This window comes from Ciconia boyciana, chromosome 3, assembly GCF_034638445.1.
Source record: "Ciconia boyciana chromosome 3, ASM3463844v1, whole genome shotgun sequence".
NCBI classification, from domain to species: domain Eukaryota; kingdom Metazoa; phylum Chordata; class Aves; order Ciconiiformes; family Ciconiidae; genus Ciconia; species Ciconia boyciana.
Window position 1 is genome coordinate 92,589,081 of NC_132936.1, and position 26,651 is coordinate 92,615,731.

General features: G+C 37.8%; 1 protein-coding gene across 8 annotated transcripts in view; it reads left to right on the forward strand.

Moving 5' to 3' along the window:
* BIRC6 (baculoviral IAP repeat containing 6) overlaps positions 1-26,651 on the forward strand; it is a 190,654-nt gene that overhangs the window by 149,786 nt on the left and 14,217 nt on the right. For all 8 annotated transcript variants that reach the window (XM_072856604.1, XM_072856607.1, XM_072856602.1 and 5 more), the window contains 4 exons: positions 13,607-13,817; positions 23,732-23,877; positions 24,720-24,830; positions 26,042-26,259. In XM_072856604.1, coding sequence (XP_072712705.1) covers positions 13,607-13,817; positions 23,732-23,877; positions 24,720-24,830; positions 26,042-26,259 — 686 coding nt within the window. The remainder of the gene's footprint in view (positions 1-13,606; positions 13,818-23,731; positions 23,878-24,719; positions 24,831-26,041; positions 26,260-26,651) is intronic.

Genomic DNA, 26,651 nt, shown 5'->3' on the forward strand with positions numbered 1-26,651 from the left:
TCAACAAATTATTATTTAGCAAAGATCACTGAGAGACTGTAACTTCTGCTTCAATCTTTATCTGTTTCTGTACTGCACATTGTTTTATATGGCTTTTAAACATAAATCCATTAACTGGAGAGCTCTTCATTGATTTACACAGCTGGTGGTGGATTTTGCAGCTGCATGTACAGAGCATACTTCAGACTAGCTTGCAACCTCTGGCCCCATTCACTTGATCACAGTGAATTAAAGTGCATGTTAGATTTTCCAGAAGGGAGGGAGTTTTGTGGGAAAGATAGTCAAGAAATTATCGGGTGAGAAATAGGAGGGGTAAAGGCTAGATTACAACGGGGCTTCTCGCATCTCACCTTGTTCTTCCTTCTTCTGCTTCTCACCCACGTATTCTTTATCCTGCTGCCTAAATAATACAGAGTACTTTTCAGAAAAACAGTACTCTGGAATCAAGAGTGGGTGGGGGGTTTTGTCTGTTTGTTTGTTATTTCTGAACCTTAAATCACAGAAATTTTTCCAAATGATGACTAAGCCACTGAAGGTGCTTTACAGGACAATCCTGAAAACATAAGTAAACAAGGTTTCTTTCTCATCTGGAGACCACTGTGAAGTTCTGGACCTCTGTGGTTACAGTACAGTATGACTGTCTTGAAAGCATGAGCAACAGACTGCTTATGTATCTGTATCTGCCTGCCAAGGACCTGTAATTTTTTTACTGTTCCCCTTTGGATCCACTTAGACATCACTCTTCTGCTACTAACGTGAGAGATACTTTTTTGACGGACCTTGGTGCCTTGCACTCTACTGTGGTGTTTGCCTTCCTGCCTCCCACAGATGAGTTATCTTTTTTAATAAGCTTTCAGGAGAAATGCAGTTAGATGCTGATCCTTGATACAAGGATGTGCAGAAGCTAACATCATACATGAGATGCAGCTGCTGTTCATTTAATTCCTGAAGTTAGTTTCTATATGTTTATTTTGAATTATTGACTTGAGAAATAAAAGGTAGGGGCTGTTGTCTTCAAAAGTGTGTGGTTTTGGCCATAAGTGTTCCATGAAATTCTCTCTACAATAGACTGTCACCATTTTGTGATAGCTGTTTAATTTACAGAAAACAGGTCACTGATGTGACTGTTCAAGGCACAAGGCAGTAAAGCTTCTGCCTTGTTTAAGGTGGAGGGACCCTATCCTTAAGCTTTCCTGCTCCATTTATCGCATTGCTAAGGCCCATAAGTGTTTCATCCAGGAGTTCCTTTTTTCCCTTGATTAACTGGAAGCCAACACTGGTAGCTATATCCCTGCTTGTAGGACAAGGTTGGGAGTCTATAAGTACTAAGCTGGTTTTCCCTCTGAGGGTAAAGACATTCAGCAGGCCCTTTAAAATTTGAGATACCACATTGCATCTTTCAAGATTTCCAGAGTAAATATTACTGGGCCTCCCTTTTTTTCTTGTTTTACTTAAGTCAGACAGTATGTCTTAAAGGCTTTCATTTAGACTTGTAATCATGGTTGGGAATATGAGTGCTGGGTGTCTGGAATAGATTTCTGTGCAGCACCACATGCTACAAACATTCACAGATTTTACTGGAGGCATTAAGAATTAATTTAAACAGACTCAGTCCTCTCTGAGAAGAGAATATGGCATCAGAGGAGAATGTGACACCATACTAGATGTCCTATGGTTCCATATTATATCACAGAAATGTACAATCTGCTGCTTTCCTTTTTTTTTCTTTTTTTTAACTCTCATGCCTTCCTGGTCCTTGTTGCTAAAGATACAGTAACCACTTACAGGGCACAAATGTTTTATTGGTACACACAAGAGACTCTTGAAAGGACTATAACTAATGCATTTTCAATTTTCTTGTCTTTTTCCATTTTAGTGGCTTTGTCAATTAGTGGCAGCACAACTGGGTAAGCTGCTAAAAATTTCTTGACCAAACTAGCAATCCCTTTCTTTCTGTTCAGGCACAGAGCAGATTACCCACGCCAGGGTTAGTTCTGGACATTTTTACTTTGCCTTTCCTAAGAGCAAGCTCACCTGTACTTTCAGGGAAGAGTTTTGTCAGCTGAGGCGTGTAGCTCAGCATGCATTTGAAGAGGAACTTACTGGAACATTGAGGTGAGGGCCGACTTTCATTTTTAGCAGTTGAAAGTCTCATTTGTTTGGTCAAGTGACAGGTCTTCCTTATGCCAGGCAGTAACAGTCTCATTTGTCTTTTATTTCTTTTGTGTTCTTGTTTTGTCTCCTGTTTTTGAAAATAAAATATTGTAAACGTATCTGGTATTTCCCATGCTCTTATGCAAACACTTCCCATTCATAGTATTTCCTTTCTTACTATTCTCTGAGGGTATTCATAGTATTGAGTACAAGTCAAAGGAAACGGATCTCTGTGGCTGAAGGAGTTAGTCTAGAAAAAGTTAATCTACGGTAGATTATTCCAACACACAAATTCTAGCTTTTTTTTAATAATATTTATATCTTCTTGTCTTCTCTAGAGGGCAACTTCAAGATAGTACTGCTCATTAACAAAAGCATATTTCCTTTTCTTTTGAGGTAGTCTTTATTGTTATACTGTAACATAATGAAGGATGATCCATTTTACTAAGTGATGCGGGAACTTGCATGATGTTGCATGGAAGGTGCAAATTCTCCTATTCCACAAGTCTGGGGCACAGAGATGATTCTCCCCATCATATGTGGTGCTCAGTTAAACTGGTTGATAAATTTACCACATAGCTATTTGCACTCTAAGGCACTTTCAATATGCAGCAAGTGCAAGGGGTTACCTTTCATTTAGCTTAGACTCAGGGAGGCTATTAGGCTTGAATTTTTCTCTTCAGCCTGCACTTTGCATGTTTACAAAGAGCCTATCTCGGTATTTAAACAAGCAACTATTCTCTAGAAAATACGCTGAAGTGATAAAGGTTCTATTTTGCATATGCACAGGGGCTCTGCCATCTTGGACAAGCAAAATAATTAGATATTTAAGGCAGAATGAGATTCCTAAGTAGTCTCCTTTCTGTCCCCTGAGGACATGATCTTGTAGGTGTGCTCACACACGTGGGAAGTTTGCCATAAAGCACAGGAGCCGCATGTGCTTTCATTTCAGTAGCAACGTTGGTATCCTCTGCTGACAGTTAGAACAGAGGACCCAAGTCTTGGCCTTTTTCCATCTGCTGAAGTAATGGTTTAAAAACACCCCACAACTTCATTATCTAATTTTGAATTTCCACGTCAATTTCTGCAGCATGTGCAATGAAATGGCAGGTTTCCATCTTATTTTCAATCCCCATCTTATTCTAAAATACTAGTGACTGTTTTATGGGCTGGAAGGGGTAACACTCAGACTGAGGACTGTTTCAAGGTGGCTGCTTGCCCACTCCTCTGCCAAAAATAGTGAAATCACTATTCCCTCCTCCAGTGCAGGGATGATGAAAGCCAGATTAACTTCCTTAAAAATCCTGCTTCATGTTCTTAGAGTAGCAATACCTTTCCTTTCATCTCTGTGCAGTGCCACCGCTTGAGACACTTAACATGAGGTGGTAGGCAAGCTTGCACTGGATTAGTTTTGGTTATATTTTTACTTTTTTGAGAAAGGTTTTGTCTGCAGAATATTTAAATCTTGTATTTTTTTTTCTCTGCAGAAAATATTTTTCTTATTTTCTTGGCTAAGTGGAAGATTAATTTGATATTTCTAGCTTACCTTTAATATTAGATTTATTTCATTACATGTACCTCAAATAGAAATTATTGGTCCTTTTTATCTTATTAAATGCTATAGTAAAAAGTTGTATTAAGAATGAAGTTGGTTTTTTTCATCCCCTGACCAGGCAAAAAACTTTATTCTCATGCAGTCTCTGAATGCCTTTCTTTCTCTATATCTGTCTTCCATCTATGCTTTTCTTTATATCATTATGTATTTATCGGATAATATAGAGCAATGCTGTAGCTTTACATTGATGCTTCCTTACACTTGTTTTCTAGATTTGGATACAAACATGATTTGGTTATAGCTTTATGCTTCAATTGTGTTTCTTCATATTTTATTGGCTTTAAACAACTAATGTTGGGTAAAACCAGCGATCTTTCAGAGGTTTCAAAAGTTGCAGTGGGGTTGGATGCCATGGCAGTATGAACTTCCTCTACAGTATGCTCACATCCTTTCTACTAGGATGTATGCCTACTGGGCCATTTTTTTCAAACAAACAAACAAAACCAACGAATATAGAATTTTGCATTTTTAGTTTTCATTAATTATTCTTACTTGATTATGTATTCCCCACCCCCTATGTTAGATGGCTCTGTAGCCTCCAAGAAGCATCCTTTCATTACCTGACCACCTTTTCAAGATTATTTGAAGTGCTATGTAATGGCAGAGAGCCATCTTTCTAGTGGCTTCCATTATCAGGGACTAGAGTGTGGCATGGAGATAGCATATCGCCAAAACTGGGGACCACGGATGGTTTTAGTAGTCACTTATGGTTTTAAAGCTCTGTTTGTTTTTTATGTCTTTTATATCATTTGGGTTTCTTTTTCCTGTCCTTTTGCAATACAGGAAATTGTGTCTGCTTACTCAACTGTACACACCAGCCTGATGAAATAATGCCCTGTGCTTTTTCTGGCAAAGGTTTTTGCTGGATTCATGGATACATTTGTGACAAGTTTTTAAGTGTTGTTCAACTTTACTTGTAAACAAAACTTTCCTGAACAGACTTAACTTCACCAAAATCACATAGTCTTTAAAATTAAGCCAACCAGAAATAGCTAAGAGCAATGGTCTGCTCCCTTGAGCCACATTACCACACTAACTCCAGACGACTGACCAAGTAACTTGAGCAATGCATTTGGCTTCTATAATTGAAATACAGTTTTCCTTTTATATTGCAGTTAAACTGTTATTTTTTTCCGAAGTTTCCTAGAAGACACTTATAAGAATAACAACACCAAGACAGACCAAGGTTGTTAGCCCATTACTTTATTACCAGTAGCGGACAATAACAGATGCCTATGGGAGAATATAGGGATGGGGCTGACATACAGATGCTTCCCTGGTATTGCTAGTACATTAGCCCTTGATGGCCTGTTCCTACATGAATTTACGCAATTACAAATGGCACTATTTCTTCTAAAGGTGCGCCTAGTCCTTTGAATATGTCGATCAGTCCGATTCTATTCACTTTTTTTACCACTCATAATTTTTAAAAAACCCTTATCATACACTTCATTAGTCACTGAGGCTACAAAGTCTTCATTTATTTCATTTTAGGTAGTACAGCAGCTCATTCCATACCTTGGGTTGTTTAGTTGCCTTTCTCTCATCCCTTTTCCAGTTCTGTCCTGTCTCTCTGAGAAAGGGCAAAAATGCACATGGTGTTGAAGTGGTACTAATGATTGAATGCAGTCTCATTAAGTAATTTCTAATTTCTCTTCACCTTTTCTAACATTTGATCTGATTTTTTTTTTTTTTTTGGACTGCCAATGGGCTCAGTGCTGACATCAGAAGAGCAAAATTTTAAGGCTGTATCTGAACAGTAATAATAATCAGCTTGGAGCCTGATACTGTACACATTGAATTCAGAGGCCCACCCTTCTTGTATTGTTTTACTGCTGTGACACAGGATTTGCAACTCATGACCTGCAAGGGGGCTTAACCCCTCCTTCTCCTGCTTCATTATGCAGGGGGACTAGTCTTTTCTGATGCCATTTTTTCTGATACTCAGAATGGTACTGTGAAAATGCTTGTGTTATTCCTATAAAGAAAAGTGAAGAAAAAGTCAAGCTAATTAAATTATTACAAGATGACAATATTTAGAAAGCTTTTGTTTTATTTTTACCCAAAGGCTAATGTTTTGTTAGAGATCCGATTGTGAACTACTCTGTAGGCAATCTTTTTTTCTATCAAAATGGAGCAGAACACAGGGTGTTAATTAGGCCTATTATAAAAGAGGCTTGCCCTGGGTTGATTCTGAAACAGAAAATCAAGAGGCAGCAGAGCATGACGTATTTGGAACTGACACTATTGCCTGCAGCATGGACTGCATTTATAGATCATATGTTTGCAAAGATGCAGTAAAGGGGGACTGAGGAACGGCTCAAAAATATTTAGAAAAAGGACGTGTGGCCCTATTGGAAACACAGTGTGTCTCGCTCATGCTTGGCAGTATCTGTGGCCACAAGACTCTGTCTGAAAGTTTTAATTAAAAATACAAAGTGAGTGTTCCTTTGTGTGGCTTTTTTGAACAGCAGCATTGGTAGCTACTGAGAGTCTTTAATATGATAATGAGCTCCTGAAGTCTTTAATTTAATCATGGCTATGGGGTTTAGGTTTGTGAATAACATACTGAGGCATCAAAAATATGTCCTCAGTAATTACTAAGCGTGTTTTAGAAATGGTGTAAAATTGGCAGAACTTTAAGATCTGTTTTTAAATTATTTGGAGGTTAAAAAAGGTAAAATAAAATAAAAACAAATGTAGTGGCAGGTGTGTGTGGTACTCCAGTCGTGATCTTAACATTGGACTTAAACTTTTTAGTAAGTAGCATGGTAATGAGAATGTCTTATTTTACTTTTAGCTTCTTAAATTGATGAGACCAATGTCCTTTAAACTTTATCACTAGAAAAGAAAAAATAGGTGTCTTGGAATATAAAGGTATTTTCTTGAGATTTTGCAGGGGAGGTTTGGATGCGCTGTAGTAAATTTTGAGCATTTGTGCATGATGTGAATAGAACAGTTTTATAATATAGCTGCTCTACATAACTGTCAGTGGTTTTCTTTCACATTACTTAAAACAGAGGCAGGATTAGATGGCTACTTCTGGACGAATATTTAACAAAATACAACCCATCATCTTTCCAGGAAGATATAAAATGTTCTACTCATTGAAATAGTAGAACAGTAGATCCAAAACCAAAACAAAATAAGAAATGAGACCTGAAGGAGTCTCTTGAGTCACTGGAAACTCTACCCCATGCAAGAAGGAGGCCTCTTGGAATGGAGGATGAGAGCGTAATTATAAAATCAAGATTCAACTTCATCTTTGATTATAGAGGTCAATGTGTTCATTTCAAGTTTTAACCTGTTTTTCCCCCTCTTCTGATCTGTTAAATGTAAGTCACACTTGTAGCCATTTGCAAGAATTTTTTGGTTTAAATTTACATTTCCTGGTTTTAGATATGCATTCTCTCCAGAATGCCTTTTTCTTTTCAGTTACTTCCTTTCAATTGTCCATTCATGACCATCCCTCTCATGTTTGCAGTGGCAGATCTCTGTGAGAAAACAAATAAAATGTCTGTAATTTGGAAAGAGTTTCCAGTGGTGCCGTTGGCTGTGGCTGCCAGCACACCCTTGTTTCTTTCAGCAAAGGCAGAAACTCAGTCATGTGTATTGGTTAGAAGTAAAAAGAAATTGGATGTGAGAAAAAATAGTTTGAAAAAGACATACTTTTGTGGGCCTCTAAAATAACTGAAATTCAAGAAGTCCTGAAATGAAGCAAGTCTAGTAAATGAGAAATGATGTACAAGAGAGAGATTGAGAGCATCTATATACAGCTTTTCTTGTACAGAGGCAGGGAGGGTATGCATTTGGCAGTGCGATATATGTAAAACTAGTAAAGGTGTTTGGTTTTTTTTTTTCCCCTCAAGTGTCTGTTTTGTTTTATTTTACATCAAGTTTGTAAGCTCTTTGGGGTAGGAATTCCTAGTTTGGTCACCGTGAGAATCACAGTGGGAAGGCCTTCACATTAGATGCAACTTTTCATCATTTTCTTACCAATTATTCTTCTCTATTTGTTTCTTTAATCTGCTATAAAGTGTGAAGATTCTTTTTGATATAATGGATACACTATTTTAATAGTTTCCTTTATTCTAAAATAAATGTGCATGTTCTTTGTGATATGTTTTAAATACCCTTTGCAATGGAAATAAGTTTTATAATCTTATTCATAGCCAGTTAAGTTGTACTGAGGATGTTAAATGAATTGCAAAAAAAATTTATTGCTGTTCAGTACTATCTATTTAATGGGCCATTAGGCCTGGCTATTCTTTGTTTGAATATTGTATAATATTAAAAGAAAGCAAAGGAGTATGAGACTCAGTTGGGCCATTAGCGTGTTACAGATATATATGCAATTTAACATGATACCTTGATCCTATGAAACTACCTGCCCTCATATGCTTTTTCATTATATTAAGGTTGTAATTGCATATGGGTAGTTTTAGATCTTTGTAAGAAATAGATCTGTATTGGTGGCGAATAAATAGATGTGTGGAAAGCAATCAAAATGTTTTGAAATCATACACATAATCTTTGAATGGTAATCAGTTGTTTCCCAGGAATAAGTAGGCTTGTCTAGAAGTTTCCAAAAATGTGATCAGTGCCTCAATATCTCATGACCTTTAGGCATTTGTGAAAGACAGCAGTTTTCAAAAGACGGGATGCTCAGCAGTTTCTGAAAGACAAGACTTCTTAAAGTAACTTCAGTCAGACTCCTCTTCCCTCCACCACCACCCCAAATCAAAACTGCTTGTTATTAGCATATAAGGGTTTTATGAAATGTCTATTTTTTTACCTATTTAGCCTTCAGTGTCTTTCTAAATTGCAAATAGTGTGGCAAGAGGCTAACTGAATTGTAGTGATTCCAGTAAAACTTGACTTTTATTACCCAAAGGAATGGGAGGGAGGGATGAGACCTTATCCCACTAACCCATGAGATGTTTTCCAGATGTTTGCAATCCCTACCTATCTTAGTAAATGGCAGTGACCTTGCTGAGGTTTCTGCTTTTCATAAATGCAACAGAATAAATTTAGACCTGAGACACTTTTTTGATGTGAATTGTGAGTATGTATGCATACTGCCTATTGTCCAGAAAGGCTACAGTGAACTTCCTTGCTAATTATCAAGGGCCATAAGACATTGGCCTGTTTTATGGACATGTCCACTCATCCTTCTAGAGCTCGTAATTCCTGCATTTAATAAAACAAAGGTGGTAATAAAGATGCTGCTGTTACTATCCTTTAAATCAGCTGTCTGTGGTAGCACTGGGATTCCAACCTTCAAGAGCACTGCTGACATCGTCTTGCCGCCCACCCCGTGGTGGTCTTGCCTTGCTGCTCTCTGTCTCCTGCCGGCCCTGCTCTCTCGCCCTGGGCTGTCACAGCTGCCTCCCAGCCGATGGCAAAGGGCCGTTTTACAGGTCTCCTGCAGCTGGCTGCTTGTGTTCCAGGTTCAGCAGCAGTTTTTAGCTTGTGGTCTGCTTCATGCTCCACTGTTTGAACTACTTAGCTACTGGTATAGCCAAAATGTGAGACCTTGATGCGTATTTACTCAATGCAAGTTGAGAAGCACATAGGAAGCTCGCAGGGGAAGCAGCCTAGGTCAGGCAGTGCAAAAGCCACATTCCAGGCAGTGGTTTTGGAGCCTTTTCTGAGACAGCACTGTTGTCGCCAGGCGGCCCTTTCCTGCCATCCCTGTTTAAGGCAGACAAGGGAGCAGGATAAAAACTGAGTGCAGATCCCTGCTCTGAGTCTAGTAATGAAATAATTTAATCTTTACCTCTCTTTTGATGTAAGTATGTGACTTATAGTAGTCATTTGAAGAAAAGCTCAAGAAACCTAGCAGAAGTTCAAGATAGGCTCTCTCAGGCAGCAGTTCTGTTTGAGAGTCAACAAGGGGGAGCTTCTGAACTGGTCCCTGGTACTGGGGGTTGGACCTTCCTCAGCAACTCACTGCCCCGCAGAGTCGGGGAGCACCGACAGCACAAAAATGGGCAGATGTGAAAGACCCCACAGTTTGTGTGTGCCTAACAGCTGGGACAGTCCAGGTGTACTCAGTGTGGGAGTCTGAGAGGACCAAATTGAGCTGTTTGGAAAAGATATTTGTCATTATTTAATAACGTTTTTGACTTTGGGGTAACAGAGAATCCTGGATAGTATATCCATCAGTCAGTTTTACAAGGCCAAGAATTTTAATCTCCCGTTTTCATTTTCTTAGGAATGCTGTGTATTTGCAGTTTGGCGTGCTTATGTGCATGCCCGTATAACTCAAATGTTGTTAGTGCCTTCTTAAACAACTGAAGTACCCATATAAAAAAATTCTGACACATTTAAGATGTGCTAATGCTATTCAAATTATAGCTCTGCTATAAGCAAAACTATTTGTTTCTATTTTGTGATGTGCTGGATTTTCTTTCCTACATGAGAAGCTACCTTATTTAATTTGAGTAAAATGTTACACTACACCTGCATTGCCCAGTTCAGTCAGGCAGAAAAAAGTTGGGTGTGTTCTCAAGGAATAGCATACTTCGAACAAAACATTGGATTACTTTTAACACTTGTACTTCACTGGAGTTTATATTTGCTTAAAATCCAAATTGCTGGCATCTTAGTTGGTAAGATACCTGTATGTGAGGATGATAGTCCAAAAGTTCCATTGCTTCTATTTGATGAAAATAGGATTTGTTAATTTGCAAATTTGTATTTTATATTTTTATTTGTGTTTTTAGTATTTTAATTCGATTCCTCTAAAGGATTTTTGTTACAGGATCTAAATAGTTTTTTTACAAAGCTGTATCATTTATATTTCTGAAATGTTCTCCCCAAATATATACATAATGATATCTAAAGGGAAGACATCTATCATAAATCCCAACTAACTGAATATGCTGCAAGCACTAAAAGCAGTAAAGATGATGATGGAGTCTGAGTGGTACAGCCTGAACATTGAGGCTCCAGTTTGAATGCTGCTGGACTTGCTAAGCCTCTCTCAGTCCAGAAGGGTGCTGTTAGGACATCTGTAGATGCAGCTGGCCACACCAGGAGGAGATGGACAGGTTAGCAAACAGTAGATCTGGGCCGGGGGGTTATTTTACAAAGGAGTGTCTTGTAGTCCTAGTGGCTTAAACATAGTGTCTTAAAAATTGAGCATTATCCAGTTTGGAACATCTAATTACATGTAAATAGAGAGAGTCTTCTTAACCTATTTCAGAAAGCAGAGCTGTATCTGCAGAAAACATATACTGTAGTCAGTTTGGCATTCTCTTTCCGTTGAAAACAAAGTAGGCAGAAGGAGTAGATGAACTGTCAAACAAAGGTAATAAACAGTAATTTGTCAATTTTGAGTTCTTTCCAGCAAGTTTTTCTGATACTTATCCAGATATCCAGTCTTGATAAACATTTTTAGGATTTAGATTGGGGACGGGGGAGAATTCTGGCATTTTGGACAAAGGCACTTGCATGGGTCATAATACTTAGTAAGTATAATAAAGGCCTTGGACAAAAATAGTGTAAGACACATAATGGTATCAAGAAATTGAATTTAGAAGAATCTAGCATTAAGGTAAAATAAATTTGTAGTTGTTCCCTAAAATATTATTTAAACTGAAACCAAATGAAGGCATTTCATTTCTTTTACATAGGAACAATCGCAAAGCAGTGCAAGTGAGTTGAATCTGCTAAAACCAGAAATTCTCTCCTGTCTTTCTGGAAAACATTCCCATTTTAAAGTTATGTCAGTTCAGTTTCCCTGATGACAGTAATTTTGAATTTAACTATCCATTTAGCAAAGGAGAGGGCAAGCAAGCATTGAAGGATTTGAAATGATACATTCCGGCCTCATGAAAATTTCATGGCTAAAATAAATAAATAAATGCTTTCCAGAAGTGAAATGCTGTGGTTATCTAAGAGGTCATATCTCTTCTTCACTCACTATCTTCGTAATAAACAGCTGTTGATTAAATTGAGGAGCTGCTTGATCTTTAGCACTACAGGTGGGAGGTGGTTTCTGGTGAGAGCTACACTGTGAGGTTTTATGGTCTCCCTTTCTCCCTTTCTTTTGCCCTGCTGTCCCCCCACCCCCCTTTTCTTTCTTTCTCTCTTTCTTTCTCTCTCTCTCTCTCTCTTTTTTAATTCACACATCATCAGATTGATTTGTGCTTGCTTTAAGGCCATTTTAGACATTGCAGGGAATCTTCTGTAGATGATCATTGTTTGCTAGAGACTAGAGGCTAAGCATAAGGAATGGAGAGAGATATAAATATTACATATATTAAAAAAATGTAAGAATCAACAGATAATTGAAACTGGTTTTCTTAATGCCGATGTCTAAATTCAATGGAGTTTGCTTTAAACATGTGGAATATTTTGACACAGGATATTTTTAAAGCCATGATACCAGGCCTGACAGATTAATGCTTTGTTTCAGTAAATTTTCTTCCTGTTCAACGCAACAGAACTTCACCCAGTTAAGAGTTTGTGCTGCTGTAATAGTTTCAAAATAAAAATAGCAAGCTGTTGATCAAAGAACTCTTGCTGTAGAGATAAATGCAGCTTTAAACCTGGATAAACTGGCTTGTTGAATTTTGCTTGGCTATTTATACTGTCCCATTGTGCTGTGTTTAGAGCCAAGGGTTTGGTGACAGGAGATGAAAGTTTGTGATATGCTTTAGCTTGGAGGGCGAGATGTGCTAACTGCAACATTAAAGAGTTCTTCTGTGCTTTGTTCTGTCCTAATGCGAGTTGTCAGGGGCTTTTTGTTTGTTGGGGTTTTTTTGCTGGAAAAAGCATAAATTTAGTTTATCATAAACTCAGTCATTTGTAAATACTTTGAACTAGAGCAATTTTTTTCTGCAGTTAGGATAAAAATAACATGTCCTAGGGACAGAGGAAGCAGCTGTGTTGAAGTATCTGCCTATTGCTACATTTTCAGGATTTCTGTTAATGATATAGTCAGTTGAAATGACATCCACTACATATTTGTCCAAGCAAGTGGAAAAGAAAAATAAACAATGTGGTGCTAGAGAACTCATTAGAATTGTGTGTCTCTTCCTGTCTTTCCTAGTCAGAGGAGCTGATATCCATATTCTACCCACAGTTCCTTCTATAATACATATACATCACAGTGAGCAGCACTAAGACAGTGAGGTTTGCTTATCTAATATATATTCTTATTAATCTTTACTGTTTTGTGGTTCATATGTACGCAGATAAAATTTTCATCTTCTTCAGAGCCTTTGCATGCTGTGAAGAATGCATAACGGTTTTTGAAGTTATACTTTATTCATGAAAAGAAGCAAAGCTGGACTTCTTAGTAGATAAGTTCATGTATTTCATGGCCATAAATATTGCTGCAATAATGCAGACAAATTTTCCCAAAGGAGAAGATAACTATAAATAAAATGGGTGATATGAAAGTCTTTATTAATGCTTATGCTATTAGAATCAGGAAATGCTACCCTGCTACACCATAGGTTACAATTTTTCCTCCGTAGATATTTGTTTGCAATTACTGTCGGTGTACAACTTGAGCCAGGATTGTATATTAAGCTACTAGAAACGCATATAGCATATGGTAATCATTCAATACCTTGTTAGCACTTTTGTCCTCTTGTGTCTTTTGCTAACCTTTGTTTTACAGCTATCTTATCCATTTTTTTCTGGACAAGTCCATTAAAACACAAATTATAAATGACTATTACAAAGTACTGTATTTTATCATTAAATGTCATTAATATTTTAATAATTATTGAAATCTAGCTTTTCTATTTAAAACATCTGTACTAAGAGTGGAAGGGTCTTCAATTTTAGTAATTTTTGTAAACTGTTTTTCTCTCTTAGTTTTGGATATGGCCCGACATGTTCCCCTTTACCGAGCCCTGCTAGAATTACTCCGTGCTATTGCATCCTGCACATCAATGGTACCATTACTGCTTCCTCTGTCGGGAGAAAATAGTGAAGAGGAGGAAGAACAGTTGGAGTCACAAGCTTCTGTTGGGACTTTGTTGGCTAAAATGAAGACCTGTGTAGATACCTATACCAACAGACTGAGGTAGTAACTCTTTATCATCCCTAACTTTCATTTAAACTGTATTTTGTACTTACATATTATGAATATAGACGTGAAAGAAGATCCAGTTCTGTATGAATGGGGCTGAATAGGTGCTGCAGTCCAGAGTGAGAACATACCATCTGTTTGATCAACATTTATGTTTATACATATATATTCTGTTTTACTGTACTATTTACAAGGAATTCTTTTTGTGTGATGCAAAGAAGCTGGTAGGTTTGCGTGCTGTTGTCACTTCATTGGTAACTGCCCACTGATCAGAAAGAGGATTGCTGCTCAAGAATCTGGGAGTTTCCAATTTTTCTTTAATTTCTTTCCTTCTTCAATGAGGTGAATCTTTTGTTTGCAGGACTGTGCATCTCCTGCTGTCAGTCCGAAGGTCCGAGCATTCCTCAAGGGCTGCTGAACAAGCCCATTCTGTAAAGAATGGGATCGGGGAGGGGCAAACCAAATGGTAGTTCTTACAAGAAATGTCCCAACTATCTTCTGTATGCGTCTGTGCTGCTTTACCCTTTGAGTAAGGACCAAGTTCCTCAATGGATTCTCCATCAGAAGCTAACTGGTTAGGAGAGCAGCCTTTGGCTTCTGTCAGGAAGAATAAGGTTCAGGAGGCAAAAGATTTGGGAGTTGTTATTTGTGGTGAGAACCCTAACTGTATAGAGATGGTTGAAAATTTTTGAGTAGTGGTGTCTAGTGCTACATATGAAAAGCATGTTTCCATGCATTGGTGATTTTCTGACAGTTAGTTTGTCCATTAGCATAGGCATTGGAGGTGAGCTGATATGCTAAAGATGATGTGAAATTACAAATGAATGCCCTGGAGCCATCCATGCCAGGCTTTGGCGTCTTCCAGCCTCCTCTGAGAAACTCTGTTTGACAGTTCTTGTCAAACACTTGCAGTCTGGCAGAGCAATTAGCAAACAAATGGAAAAGTATCAGAATGTCCCATCTCAGCCACGATGCCATCGGGCTGTTTAAGTGTTGCAGTATAATGCTGTATGAGCTTGTTCTGCACACCGTCCAGAGTTCAGCCAACTTTTTAAGGAAACACATAGAGACAAACCATGAATGATGGTTTCTTTCAATAACCATAGACCAGCCTCTAGGTAACTCCCTTTGTAAAATGGTTATAAAGGTGATAATAAGCACAGGTTCTCTTCCAGGGAATGTGTGAGCCCAGTCTAATTGTTAGCTGGTTTTCTTCCTTGATAATTTTGGTGTAGTCCACAGTTACAAGACAGTTTTGCTTTGTCAAACCTGGTGGTATTGTCCTGTTATCCCCCTGGCTGGTTGGGCCATAGATGTTGAAGAATAAAATGTACAGCAGCAGTCTTTTTCACGTTCTACTCAGTAACAGCCAGTACCCATACAGCTGAATCAGTTTTCCCTCTAAATGTTCTCCTTTGACAAAGAAAAACTGAATGTTCTGGATAAATACAATGCAGCTTTGTATTATTTTAATAGCCAAAACTACTTACTTTTACCTTCCTGATGTTTCTGTCACCTTTTCTGACTGTTCCAAAGGTCAAATCATCTTCTCGGAGCATTTCTGAGTGATTCACACAGTATTGCTTTATGGTTGCTTTTATCATCAGTTCTCACACTGCAAAACTATGGCTTCTCATTTTCAGAAATGCTGCTATCTCTGAGATCTGACTGTCACCTTCTGTGAAATGTTGCACTTCTGTTACGGCTCACAGGGCAGGATACTAGCCTGAGAGGGCCTGGTTTTTAATCATTTAACCGATTAAGTCAGTGCTGCATGTGGTTGCTGTTTGAAGGGACAGTCACCAGACTAGCGCACGCAGAAGGAGCACCGGCACGCCTTCCAATACCTCCTGCCTCTGGGAGGTGCTGTGGTTGTGTCCTGGTTTTGGCTGGGATAGAGTTAATTTTCTTCCTAGCAGCTGGTATAGTGCTGTGTTTTGGATTTAGGATGAGAATAATGTTGATAACACACTGATGTTTTAGTTGTTGCTAAGTAATGCTGACACTAATCAAGGACTTTTCAAGCTTCCCATGCTTTGCCAGGTGCACAAGAAACTGGGAGGGAGCACAGCCAGACTGGGTGTTCCAAAGGGGTGTTCCATACCACATGACGTCATGCTCAGTATATAAACTGGGGGGATTTGGACAGGGCACAGTGATCGCTGCTCAGGGACGGGCTGGGCATCAGTTGGTGGGTGGTGAACAGTTGCATCACTTGTTTTTTCTTGGTTTTGTTCCTCTCTCTATCTCTCGTTGTTTTCCTTTTCTTTACAATTTATTATTTTTTATTTTATTTTATTTAAGTTATTAAACTGTTCTTATCTTAACCCATGAGTTTTCTTACTTTTGCTCTTCATATTTTCTCCCCAATCCCACCTGGGGGGAGGGTGAGTGAGCGGCTGTGTGGTGCTTGGTTGCCGACTGGGGTTAAACCACAACAAGTTGGTACAGATTTCACAACCAACTTTCCATCTCTGTTTCTGTATGTCTTCAACCATTCTAGTTTCCAGAACTGAGGATTTGGGGGTTTTTAATGGCTGAATCATCTTTTTCTGCCATGACTGAGGGAGTTGAAAAAGCAAATGCTGCAATACAGATTTTCATGTCTGTCTCTTAATAATTTTCTGCTTCCAGCAATTAATTGGTTTCTTGATTCTATTTACTTGCTTCCAATTTGAAGATGGGTTGTTAGGAAATAACACCCATCCTTCCCTGCAAAATTTAGTGCTGTCCCTAAGCATATGCTGAAACATCATGAAAAGAAGGTAAATACAATGTCAGGAAAAGGTGTGTGTAGAATGTTCTTCCTCCCACTATAAACTGAGAATATTTACCAACCAATACATGAGAGATTTTCTGAGCAGGAATCCCATTATTGGGAACTCTTTCTAGTAACTCCTGATGGACTTGACTTTACTTGTGAATTCGTCTAATCCTTCTTGACTGAGATGGCTAGTCTTGCATATCAGCATGTAATGTACCTGTGGTGGGATTGTTTTGCTGACTTAATGCAAAAGAAACAGAATTAGGAAGGACAAATAATAGTTCTTTGGATACCCATCTAAAAGGTCAGCTTGTGCTTGCTGGCAATATTATGTAGATAAGAGTATATGTAATCTTAAAATAGAAAGGAAAATATATTTGGTTTCTGTGTAATGCATTTCCAGTATAGGTGTATGTATAAAATTCTCCACCACAATTACTTTTTCTTGCTGGTCTGGTCATCTGTTAGCCCCAGATTTAATGGGCACGGAAACCTGTATCTTCTGATGTCACTTACCCAGGTTGAAGTCTAAAAAGTTGCTTTGTGAGAATGGCACATGAATACTACTCATAAGCTCTTTTTAATTTGGTAAAATAAAACACAGTATGACTAGTTCTTTAGTGTCAGCTTAGGATCTGAAAACTAAGAAGAATTCTAGAAGCACAGTCGGTATTATTTTAATAATTGATGAATTTGATAAAAATTCCATGGTTGGTTCCATTACATTATCTGTACAGTTTTCTTGTATTAGTTTGATATATCAGCACAAGAAGAAATCTTGTCTTTCACTGGTTGGTTTAAGCATAATACTGTTTGTCTTTAAAGCAGTATATAAACAAGGATGAAAACACCAACAGCCTGGAATCATTGGGGTGGAAGGTTTTAATTCTCAGCATTTTAGTTGAAGGTTTGCCAGCAATATAAGCAAGTGTTGGCGTGAATTTCTTAAATGGGACAATCTGCTCCCGCTTTTAGATCAAATGCCAGAACAACAACATCATTATGGGATCTGCTTTCAAAGACAAAACTTTCCTGTATCTGAACAGCAGTTCTATTTGCATGTCTAACCAAATGTCATCTCCATGTTGGAGCAAGAGTGTCCCCTTGGATCCAGAATTTGAAGGGGAACATTTTTGGATTTGGATTCCAGTTAGCATTCGATTTCATTTACTTTCAAAGGCCAAAATAGTCAATTGGAAAATTGGGAAAATTCTGGATAATGGAGAAGACATTTACATATGAGATGATTTCTGACTGTTTGTTGGACTGCTAGGGAGTCAAAAGCCATCACTAATTTGAGTGGTCAGGCTTGTGTAATGGGTTGCCTGCCACAAGGGCTGAGTTTGAGACATTTGTTTGCTATGATGGCTGAGCCCTCTGCTGCAGAGAACTGCTGCTGTGTAGCAAAGCAGGCTCATCTGAACCACCATCTGCTAGGTGAGCTTCGTAGCAAATTGTTAAATTTGGCAAAATAAGCTGATGGCTTATTTGTGTAATGTGGAGTATAGCAAGCCTATGTCTAAAATTCCAAACTATGCTTTCCCTTTCCACATCACCCCGGCCACCCCCATGATAGCTGCTTGAGGGAGATCCGAATTCTGTCATCCTCACACTTCTGTCGCTTGTCACACTGCTACTAAGGGTTAATCCTGCCAGTTCCAAGGTTGTCTGAATGTATCAGGCCCTGCCTATCACCTTGTTTTTATGACCTGGGTGTTTTTCTGTTGCATGGGGATGCTACAGTACAACCAGGTAGGCATTTTCCCTGCTATGGCTTCTATGGCTTTTCGTTGTCTTCACTGTTATTTTGCAGAACTTCTATGTGAAGCGGTGCATTTTGCAAACAAAAATTTTTCTTCAGAATTGGGTCCCAAGAATTGAGGCCTAATTTGTTTTAATTTATTTTTCTTTAAAAGACAAAACAACTGTCAGTTTCTTTTGCTGCAGTCTCAAGCTCACGTTCGGAGCTGATGGTTGGCTGCAGGGAGCAGTCCTGCAGCCTTTGCTGGTTTGGGATGCTTCAGTGTAGTGTCTATAAATGCAGTTGCTCGAAGCCCCAAGGAGGAGTATGTGGAGCCATCTCAGAGGAGGTTACTAGCTTCCACCAGTGTCATTCCCTTGCTTGTTTTGCCCGATTTCAGGAGATTGTTTTAAGAATCTGTCAATTACTGGAAGGAACAAGCTTCTACTTGGTACCTGTGGAAACCTACAGAAGGTGGGGGACCGTGAGGGCTGAGTGATACCACGGTTGCAAACCTATGGCAGTTTTATCCAAGACAGTGAGCATTGATATAAAACTGAGCAGAATTCTGCTATAAGCACTGTCCCTGTAGTACAGAAGGGCTGAATGGTTCATTGGCTTTATTTTGTGAATACTTTGATAAAGGTCTCATTCTGTATCATCACATTTACCTCTAAGTATCAGGCATGGGTGAGTAAGTATTAGTATTGGCTTTAAAAATTAAAGTTGCCCGGGGAGTGTATCCTTCATTATTCATTTAGCACAGCGTGAAGAGAAGGCTGTCATCTTCTAGCACAAGCTAAATTAATGGCTTAAATTATTAGCATGTACACTGCTGTCTCTTCTAGCAAATATATTATTGACTGTCATCCCTTTAAATATGAGTTGACATGATATTGTCTGCTTTTTCTTCAATGGTTGAAAAACTGTATGGGGATGTTTCTAAGTCTAAGTTAAATATTTGGCTCCTCCTCCACGCTGAAAATTGTAACGTTTAGATAAAGGTTTGGCCTGCATTAAATAACTGCATTAAATTTTGCTTCATATGCAGAATCTTGGCAGAAAGAAATGTACAGTATAACACAGACATTTAAATGTTTTCTAAAAATAGAGAAAATGTACAGCAAAATATTCATATGGCTATATATTTGACCTTAATTTATTATTTATGAGTATTGTTGGTTCTCATGTTTCTTTGGAATACCATTGAAAAACATATAATTAGAGCTCAGGAGTTTGATAACACTGTTAGTTTATCTGCATACATAAATTTGTATGCAGGCTGCTTGAGGGAGGAATAAAGCCATATCTGGCTTTATTACTTTAATTTTGGTATTTCATCTTCTCCATCCATATTTTTTGGGGGAGAGCCTTGTAATTCCCAGCAACCCCCTCTCTCGAGCTGGGACTCTACTTGTCCCGCTGAAACACTTGTGTCTCACACAGAGCTTGGAGAGAGCTTGTGGTGGGCTCTGAACCCAGACAGGATAAAAGTTATACCCAGCAGTATAAAAGTGGAGATGATAGCAAGAAGGGAGGATGATGTTTTCTCAACTAATAATTTGTTTTGCCCATGTTATACATGCTCACAAATGGTAGAATGGTCACCAGGTTGCTTTTTCATGTGCACACAAAGTAATACTGTGTGCTTCAGATTACACCAAGAAATGGATTTGGGGACTAAAACATCATCTTTGGTATTGCTGTAATTTTGTCCTTAGAGTAACAGTTGCACTGCACTGAAAGTCCTCCTTCCCACCTCCAAGACCAAACCTAACAAAGCCTGTTAAAATATTTATTACTTAGGATCCATACAGCAGGCCAACAGGCCACAGCGGGCTTACAGAGGCCACGAGAGCCTCTGACCTTTACTTCTCCAAGCGTTGTAAGATTCACCTATGCATCAGTTATATGTAAAACCCATTCAACTTTTTCACAGGGCTTTGAATTACATTTGTGTCTCTCCCCTTTTATAATCATATAGTTTAGGAAACTATATAGACTTTCAGATTTTCCAGACCAGGGTGTGTTGTTACATCAGGGAGATGGGTATATGGACCAGCTGCACACCTCCACCTGCAGTTCCAGAGCTGTTGCACATGAGATTTTAATCTTACAGGGTACCTAATCTAATTTTCTTTAAATTGCATTTATTTAATAGTCATGATAAACCATATTGTAAGGATATGATTTTAGAAAGGGCTGCTGTGGTCTTCTAATGTAAAAGAAATATAAAATCAAGTGTAATAGCTCATGTCTGCAATGAAATTCAGTTCTGTCTCAGATGGCTAGAGATGACAAAACTGTGTGAACTTTACAAATTATAATCAGTGTGAAAATATGTACCACTGGGGAGCCTTCGTCAGATTTTCCCACCTGGAGTCTAGGGAATTACTTGATTTACCATATGTTGATTGTAAATAAACTGACAAGCTGTAAAGTATTGTTACATATCTCCAAATAATTGTGTATAACACTAAATGTGTGAAGAAGGTCATGTCGTCACATCTTATGAACTGTGCAGGATTAATCGCGCTAAGTTGGTATTCTTATTTAGACAGCAAAAGATTTGAATCAAACAAGGGTGGGAAGGCAAAATGAGAGAAAAAAAAATGGAGGTCATCATTAATAGGAGTCTTACAAGTTATGGCAGTATCAGTTGGGTTTTTCCCCAAAAAGAGAGAAAAAAATTATCTTTACCCTAACCATTAGCATATACAAGCATGATTTGTGTGAGGAAACTAAATGTTGATAAGGCAGTGTGTCTGATGGGGGGGGGAGTGGGGGGGTGATGCCAGCTACCTTATACTTGCTAAGAAACTGACTGAAATCCCTGATTAGGCAGAATCCAGGTCAAATATTATGAGACCTGGTTTCTTTTTGGCGCCCAAGGTGGAATCACTCCTGTGCTTTGCTTCCTAAACTGCTTTTATGCAGTCTGAGTTCTGACCTGACTGGGGAGTTAGGCAGCCTGGTAATGTAGACCATCACACAAGCTCCAGGTACCTACAGGTGACAAGGTAGAGCTGTTCTGCCAACCTTGATTTAAAAGGTATATTCCGAGGAGTGGGGGTTTTTGTCTATTTTGCTCAGGATAACAGTGGACAGAATAGTTGTATTGGTGGTAAAAGGGACGTTAAGAAAATATGTTCCTTTGTGATAGTTCAAACGTGCTGAAGTGTTAACTGTTCCGGACAGCAGGGGGAAGGAGCAGAAATTCTATTATTGGTACTGAGAATTTGCATTTAAGCAGATGTCTCCTTTTCCTGCTGCTTCAACTAGATACGTATTCCTTGTCTGCTTAGGTAGTTGACTGTCAGTAACTCAGTATATCTGTAGGAGGTTTTAAGCATGTGGTTAAGCCTTTTGTCTAATGAGGCCAACACTTTAATCTTTGTTTTACTCTAAAACCAAGTAGGAGGAAAAGGCTGGTAGTCTAAATTGTAAAACCATGTGGAAGGTAAAAGCCCTACAAGATAACTGTCTTGAAAATAAATTTGTAAGAATTAATTTCACTGTCAGTGTCTTCACCAATCACATTTTAATTGCTTTTCACGCATCTCTCTTTTGGATAAGCCCATTGACACTTCATTTTAGTAAAAATTTCTCCAAGGGTTTTGTAGTAAATAGCTTAAGGATTCTACATCAACAGCAAGCAGTTCTAAATCTGTACACCTTTCTTGGGACTGGTGGCTGCTAGCACGTCTGTGATGTCAAAACAGGTATCACTGAGGTTTAGTGGGCTTAAATATACATTTTTAGGTTAGTTTAAAAATATTGGCTTAGATTTCCACAAGGAAAAAGGCAGTGATGAGGATTTTGGAAAGTATGAATGGGAGAGGCAGCTGCTGCTTCTTTGTCTTAAACTGTCCCTCAAACACTGAATGACACCGTTTGGTTCTGATGCTTTCCTCCTAACTTTGAGCACCTGAAAGCTCAGTATTGCTTGAAGTCAACAACGGGCTAACGTCCTTTTGGATTAAATCTGGAACAGGGAAGATATACCATGCTGCAGTAATGAATTTTGTTATTAATGCACTCTAGGGATATTCTCATTTGATTAGGTACAGTACAAAGACTTTCTCTATTGAGTTTAGGGACTCATTCTTTATGTGTGATTTCAGTCTAGATTAAAATACAGAAAGGATATAGTATTTGGTAGTTGCTAAAATATGTTTGGGACATCAAAGCATTAAATTGCTAATTTTTCTTGTGTAGATAGCTTTCTGTTTTGCTTCTAGCTGTGGTAGTGGGACAGAGAAAAACAGTGCTTCTTGGCTATTGAACTTGTTTGGATTTTAAAATGAACAAGTGCTATTAAAACAAAAAAAAATACAGAACTTACAGTAAAATAATTTGGGGGCTGTTAGCATTAAAATCTCTTAAGTTGTGCAGGATAACAATGTAAATTTATGCTAGCTCTTAAAACATAGCAGCTTTTCAATATATACATTTAGGTTACAGTGTTATCAAATATCATGTCTTAATTTCAAAAATTGAATACATATGCTAGTAAAGACTGGCTTATCACAATCAAAATATTTAAATATATCTTAGGCAACTAGCTTCTATCAAAAAATGGTGTTAGTATATACTGTCTTTTCAAATTATTTCATTATAAAAACTTGAAGTGTTTAAATTGACATTCTAATTTGCAATACATTGATTATAAACATCCAATATAATATAGGCGCCTTCTGTATTTGTAAGACTTTAAAAATTGTTACATTGAACTGTTTATTGAAATAAAAGGTCTTAAATTTATAGCCCAGAAGAGAACTGCAGAGAGACACAAACTTCATTTTAGACCCACTCGCTTGTGATGCCTAGGTTGTAGTTCATAGACATACGGTGAATTTTTACTAGAGGTTTCCTAGTGTTTTACCGTTAGTGTATTTTAAAGAATCGCTAGTATATTGTGGAATAGGAAAGAGTTTTGTATTACCTATTTAGGACTTGATTTTGCACCAGGATCTACATGGGTGGATGAAGTGCACATTGATGACGTGATCCTTCTTACGCTGATTTTTGTAAGCTTTTCCAATATTTTTTGAAAATGTGCAAACATAAGGTCAGCATGCAGGCGTAACAATCAAAAATGGTAAATGGTTGAAGCAGAAACTAGTATACTGGTATCGCTGGTTTTGTGTTCATATTTTTAGTCTTCATATTAGATGTATTTCTGTTTGTCAAATCCAGGCTGTATGTTCAGTATTGTCACAGCTGATTGCTGCATTCAGTGATTAACCTGGAGATACATAGAGTCATTCCATTTCAGAAGAGTTGTTTTAACCTTGGTCTTTAATCTTTGGTATTTTTTCCTGTTGACAAATATGCTGAGTACTGTATGACTGGTTGAAAAATATTCCCTCATGCTGTATTCTATTTCTTTGCCAAAAACAGGTCTAAAAAAGACAAAGCTAAAGCAGGAGTAAAACCAGATACTTCTGATCAAGAACCAGAGGGACTGACGCTTTTGGTACCAGACATCCAAAAGACTGCAGAGATAGTTTATGCTGCTACCACCAGTTTGCGCCAAGCAAACCAAGGTAAAATAGAAATACTTTTATAAATACTGTATAGTGTTTATTTGTAATACCTTCATTAACAGATAACTTATACATTAGCTTCAAAGCAGGAAAAAATACTTACTTCCCTCCTGCCCCCAACCACTGACTACATTTTCAGAGGTGGTTGGAACCTTGTGGTAGTCTTCAATGTTTCGATCAGGAAAGAGAATAATTCAAGTAAGTGAGAGTGCATCTCACGATGTTCAGCACAATTATGTAGCCTCCCCCCCCACACCCCCCCCCTTTTTCTTTTCTTGGCAGAAACCTTTAATAGTAAAGCCTTTGCTTTTAAAACTAAATCTTATGAAATAGATTAACTCTTAACCCGATGAATGCAGAACAAAAATCTAAATCATGGATTGAACCTGCAGACATTCAAAGGACCATCTGGTTGTCTAGTAAAGAAAACTAAAGATTAAGTAGCTTAATTGGGAGAGTGGATTTTTAAAAAGCGTGTATAATCGGCTCCTGAAAGAATACATGTGTGAATGTCCATCCACACAAGCATATGTCATACTTCCTATTTTAAATTTTAAAAAAAATTAGGAGAAACAATAAAAGAATATTTATAGCAGCAGTAGTCATGAATTATTTCTGAGCTGAGATAACGATCTTTATTTACTTTGAGCTGTTCAGATAATGAAATATATAGTAGTGAGAAAAACAGATTTGTATGTTGAGTGATGCCCAGTTTTCAGACGTCTCTGCAAACAATGTCACCATAAAATGTCATTTCAAGTTAAATAATCCCCAAGTGCTTGCTGTATGTGTCTCAAAATGACATGGTTAACTACAAATAATCATCATGTTTTGTGTAACAGAAAAGAAGATGGCTGAATACTCCAAAAAGGCTGCTGTGAAGCCCAAGCCTTTGTCTGTTTTACGGTCTCTTGAAGAAAAGTATGTGGCTGTCATGAAAAAACTCCAGTTTGGTAGGTTGAGAAGTGTGAATATTTGTCTTAGAAAGCAGATACCTAAGAAATATGCAATCTGTTGTACTGAATCCCTAATTATTTTAGAAGGTTATCAGCTTCTCTACATATGTGACCACTAATACTTTTCACATATGGAAAATTATATAAGTCTGTATTTTCAGGTTACCAACTAATGCACTCTTTGAACTAATAAGAAATGTTTTAAGCATACACTAGATTAATTCAAAGGATCAGATCAATTCAATGATGGTGTTCCTGTTTTCATTCCAGTAATTATTTTTGCGTCTTTCAGTCCTCAAATTATATTGAAATGTTAGTAGATTTTTTTTTTTAAATTTCATCTATGACACTATATATTTGTTTGTTAATGTAGCTTTTATTTTTTAAATGGAATAGAATTCAGATCAAAATGTGTTTTTTTTAAATGAAACTGTAGTAAACTTCATTGTGTCCTTTCATGGAGTGCAATATGTTGCATTTGGAAAATGTGATGGGGATCAGTGCTTTTTTTGGCCATAAAGGGAACGTGCTAAAAAAAAATTCATAAAGAACAAATAGTATCTCATCCAAAAAGAGCTACAAAATTACGGCAAAAACATGTTCTATGAGTATTTCTTGAGTTGCAGTGACAGCATTTGCAATCACATTTCTGTGCTGTTGTATTTGTAAGGGATTTGCCTCATGAATGTTTGTGGAGTATATGCCAAGAATCGGAGGTAGGAAAGTTTGTAATGGTAGCTTTTCACCCTGGCAGCTGTGCTGCAGATTTTGCGTAGTAAGTGATTAAAGAAAACTAGCATCACTGTGATTTTTTTTTTTATGATTCTTTAATAACATTGCAGCCACCACACAAGTAAATACTGTTGGCACTCTGCTTCACACCGATTCCCTTATTAGCATTATTATGTATTCATAAGTATCATTATATTCCTGGTCTGGAGTAGCTGGTAGCTTTCCAAATCAGAAATGGTGTACATTTGACAAGTTGCACGTGAAAGCTTGTAAATTTGCTGCAGAAATAAATTCGACCCAGGGCTGTTAATGCTTTGTTTTCTGTGATCAGGGTTAACTCACAAAATACATATTTTTTGCATTAGTCTAATGCAAATTAAACTTTCATGATTTTAATACTCAGAATCTTTATCCAAGACTAATCCATTATTAATATCACTGTTTTCCTGATGCATTAAAATTTTCTTCTCTTCCAGATACATTTGAAATGGTTTCTGAAGATGATGATGGAAAATTGGTTTTTAAAGTAAATTACCACTACATGTCTCAGGTAAAAAATGCAAGTGACGCCAACAGTGCTGCCAGAGCCCGACGTCTTGCTCAAGAAGCTGTGACTCTTTCAACATCGCTGCCTCTCTCATCTTCATCCAGCGTTTTTGTACGTTGTGATGAGGAGCGGCTTGACATTATGAAGGTAAAGAAGCAAAGTTATTTTTATTTCCCTCTTTCAGCTTGGCATATAAATGTTTAAGAAGGTGCCTTAAATCTTAAGAAAAAACAGAAGTATTTCATGTGTACTTTAATTGCTGTCCAAACTTTAACATAAGTAGTAGTAGTTTAGAGTCTGAACCTGATTTCTCAATAACTTGGCAGGGGGCAGGGAGAGTCCATCTACCCCAGGAGTCCTCTGTTAGCCAAGGAGACTTCACAGAACAAGGTTCATTCTTCTTCAGCTATTCTGAAGGGAAAAATTTAATTTTGTTACTCCATTATCGTCAAAGTGTATCTTTGCATATGACCATTTAAGTCGATTAAAAGCACTAGGTATGGAGAAGTACATTGAATATCTCTGGACCTGAAGTTTGA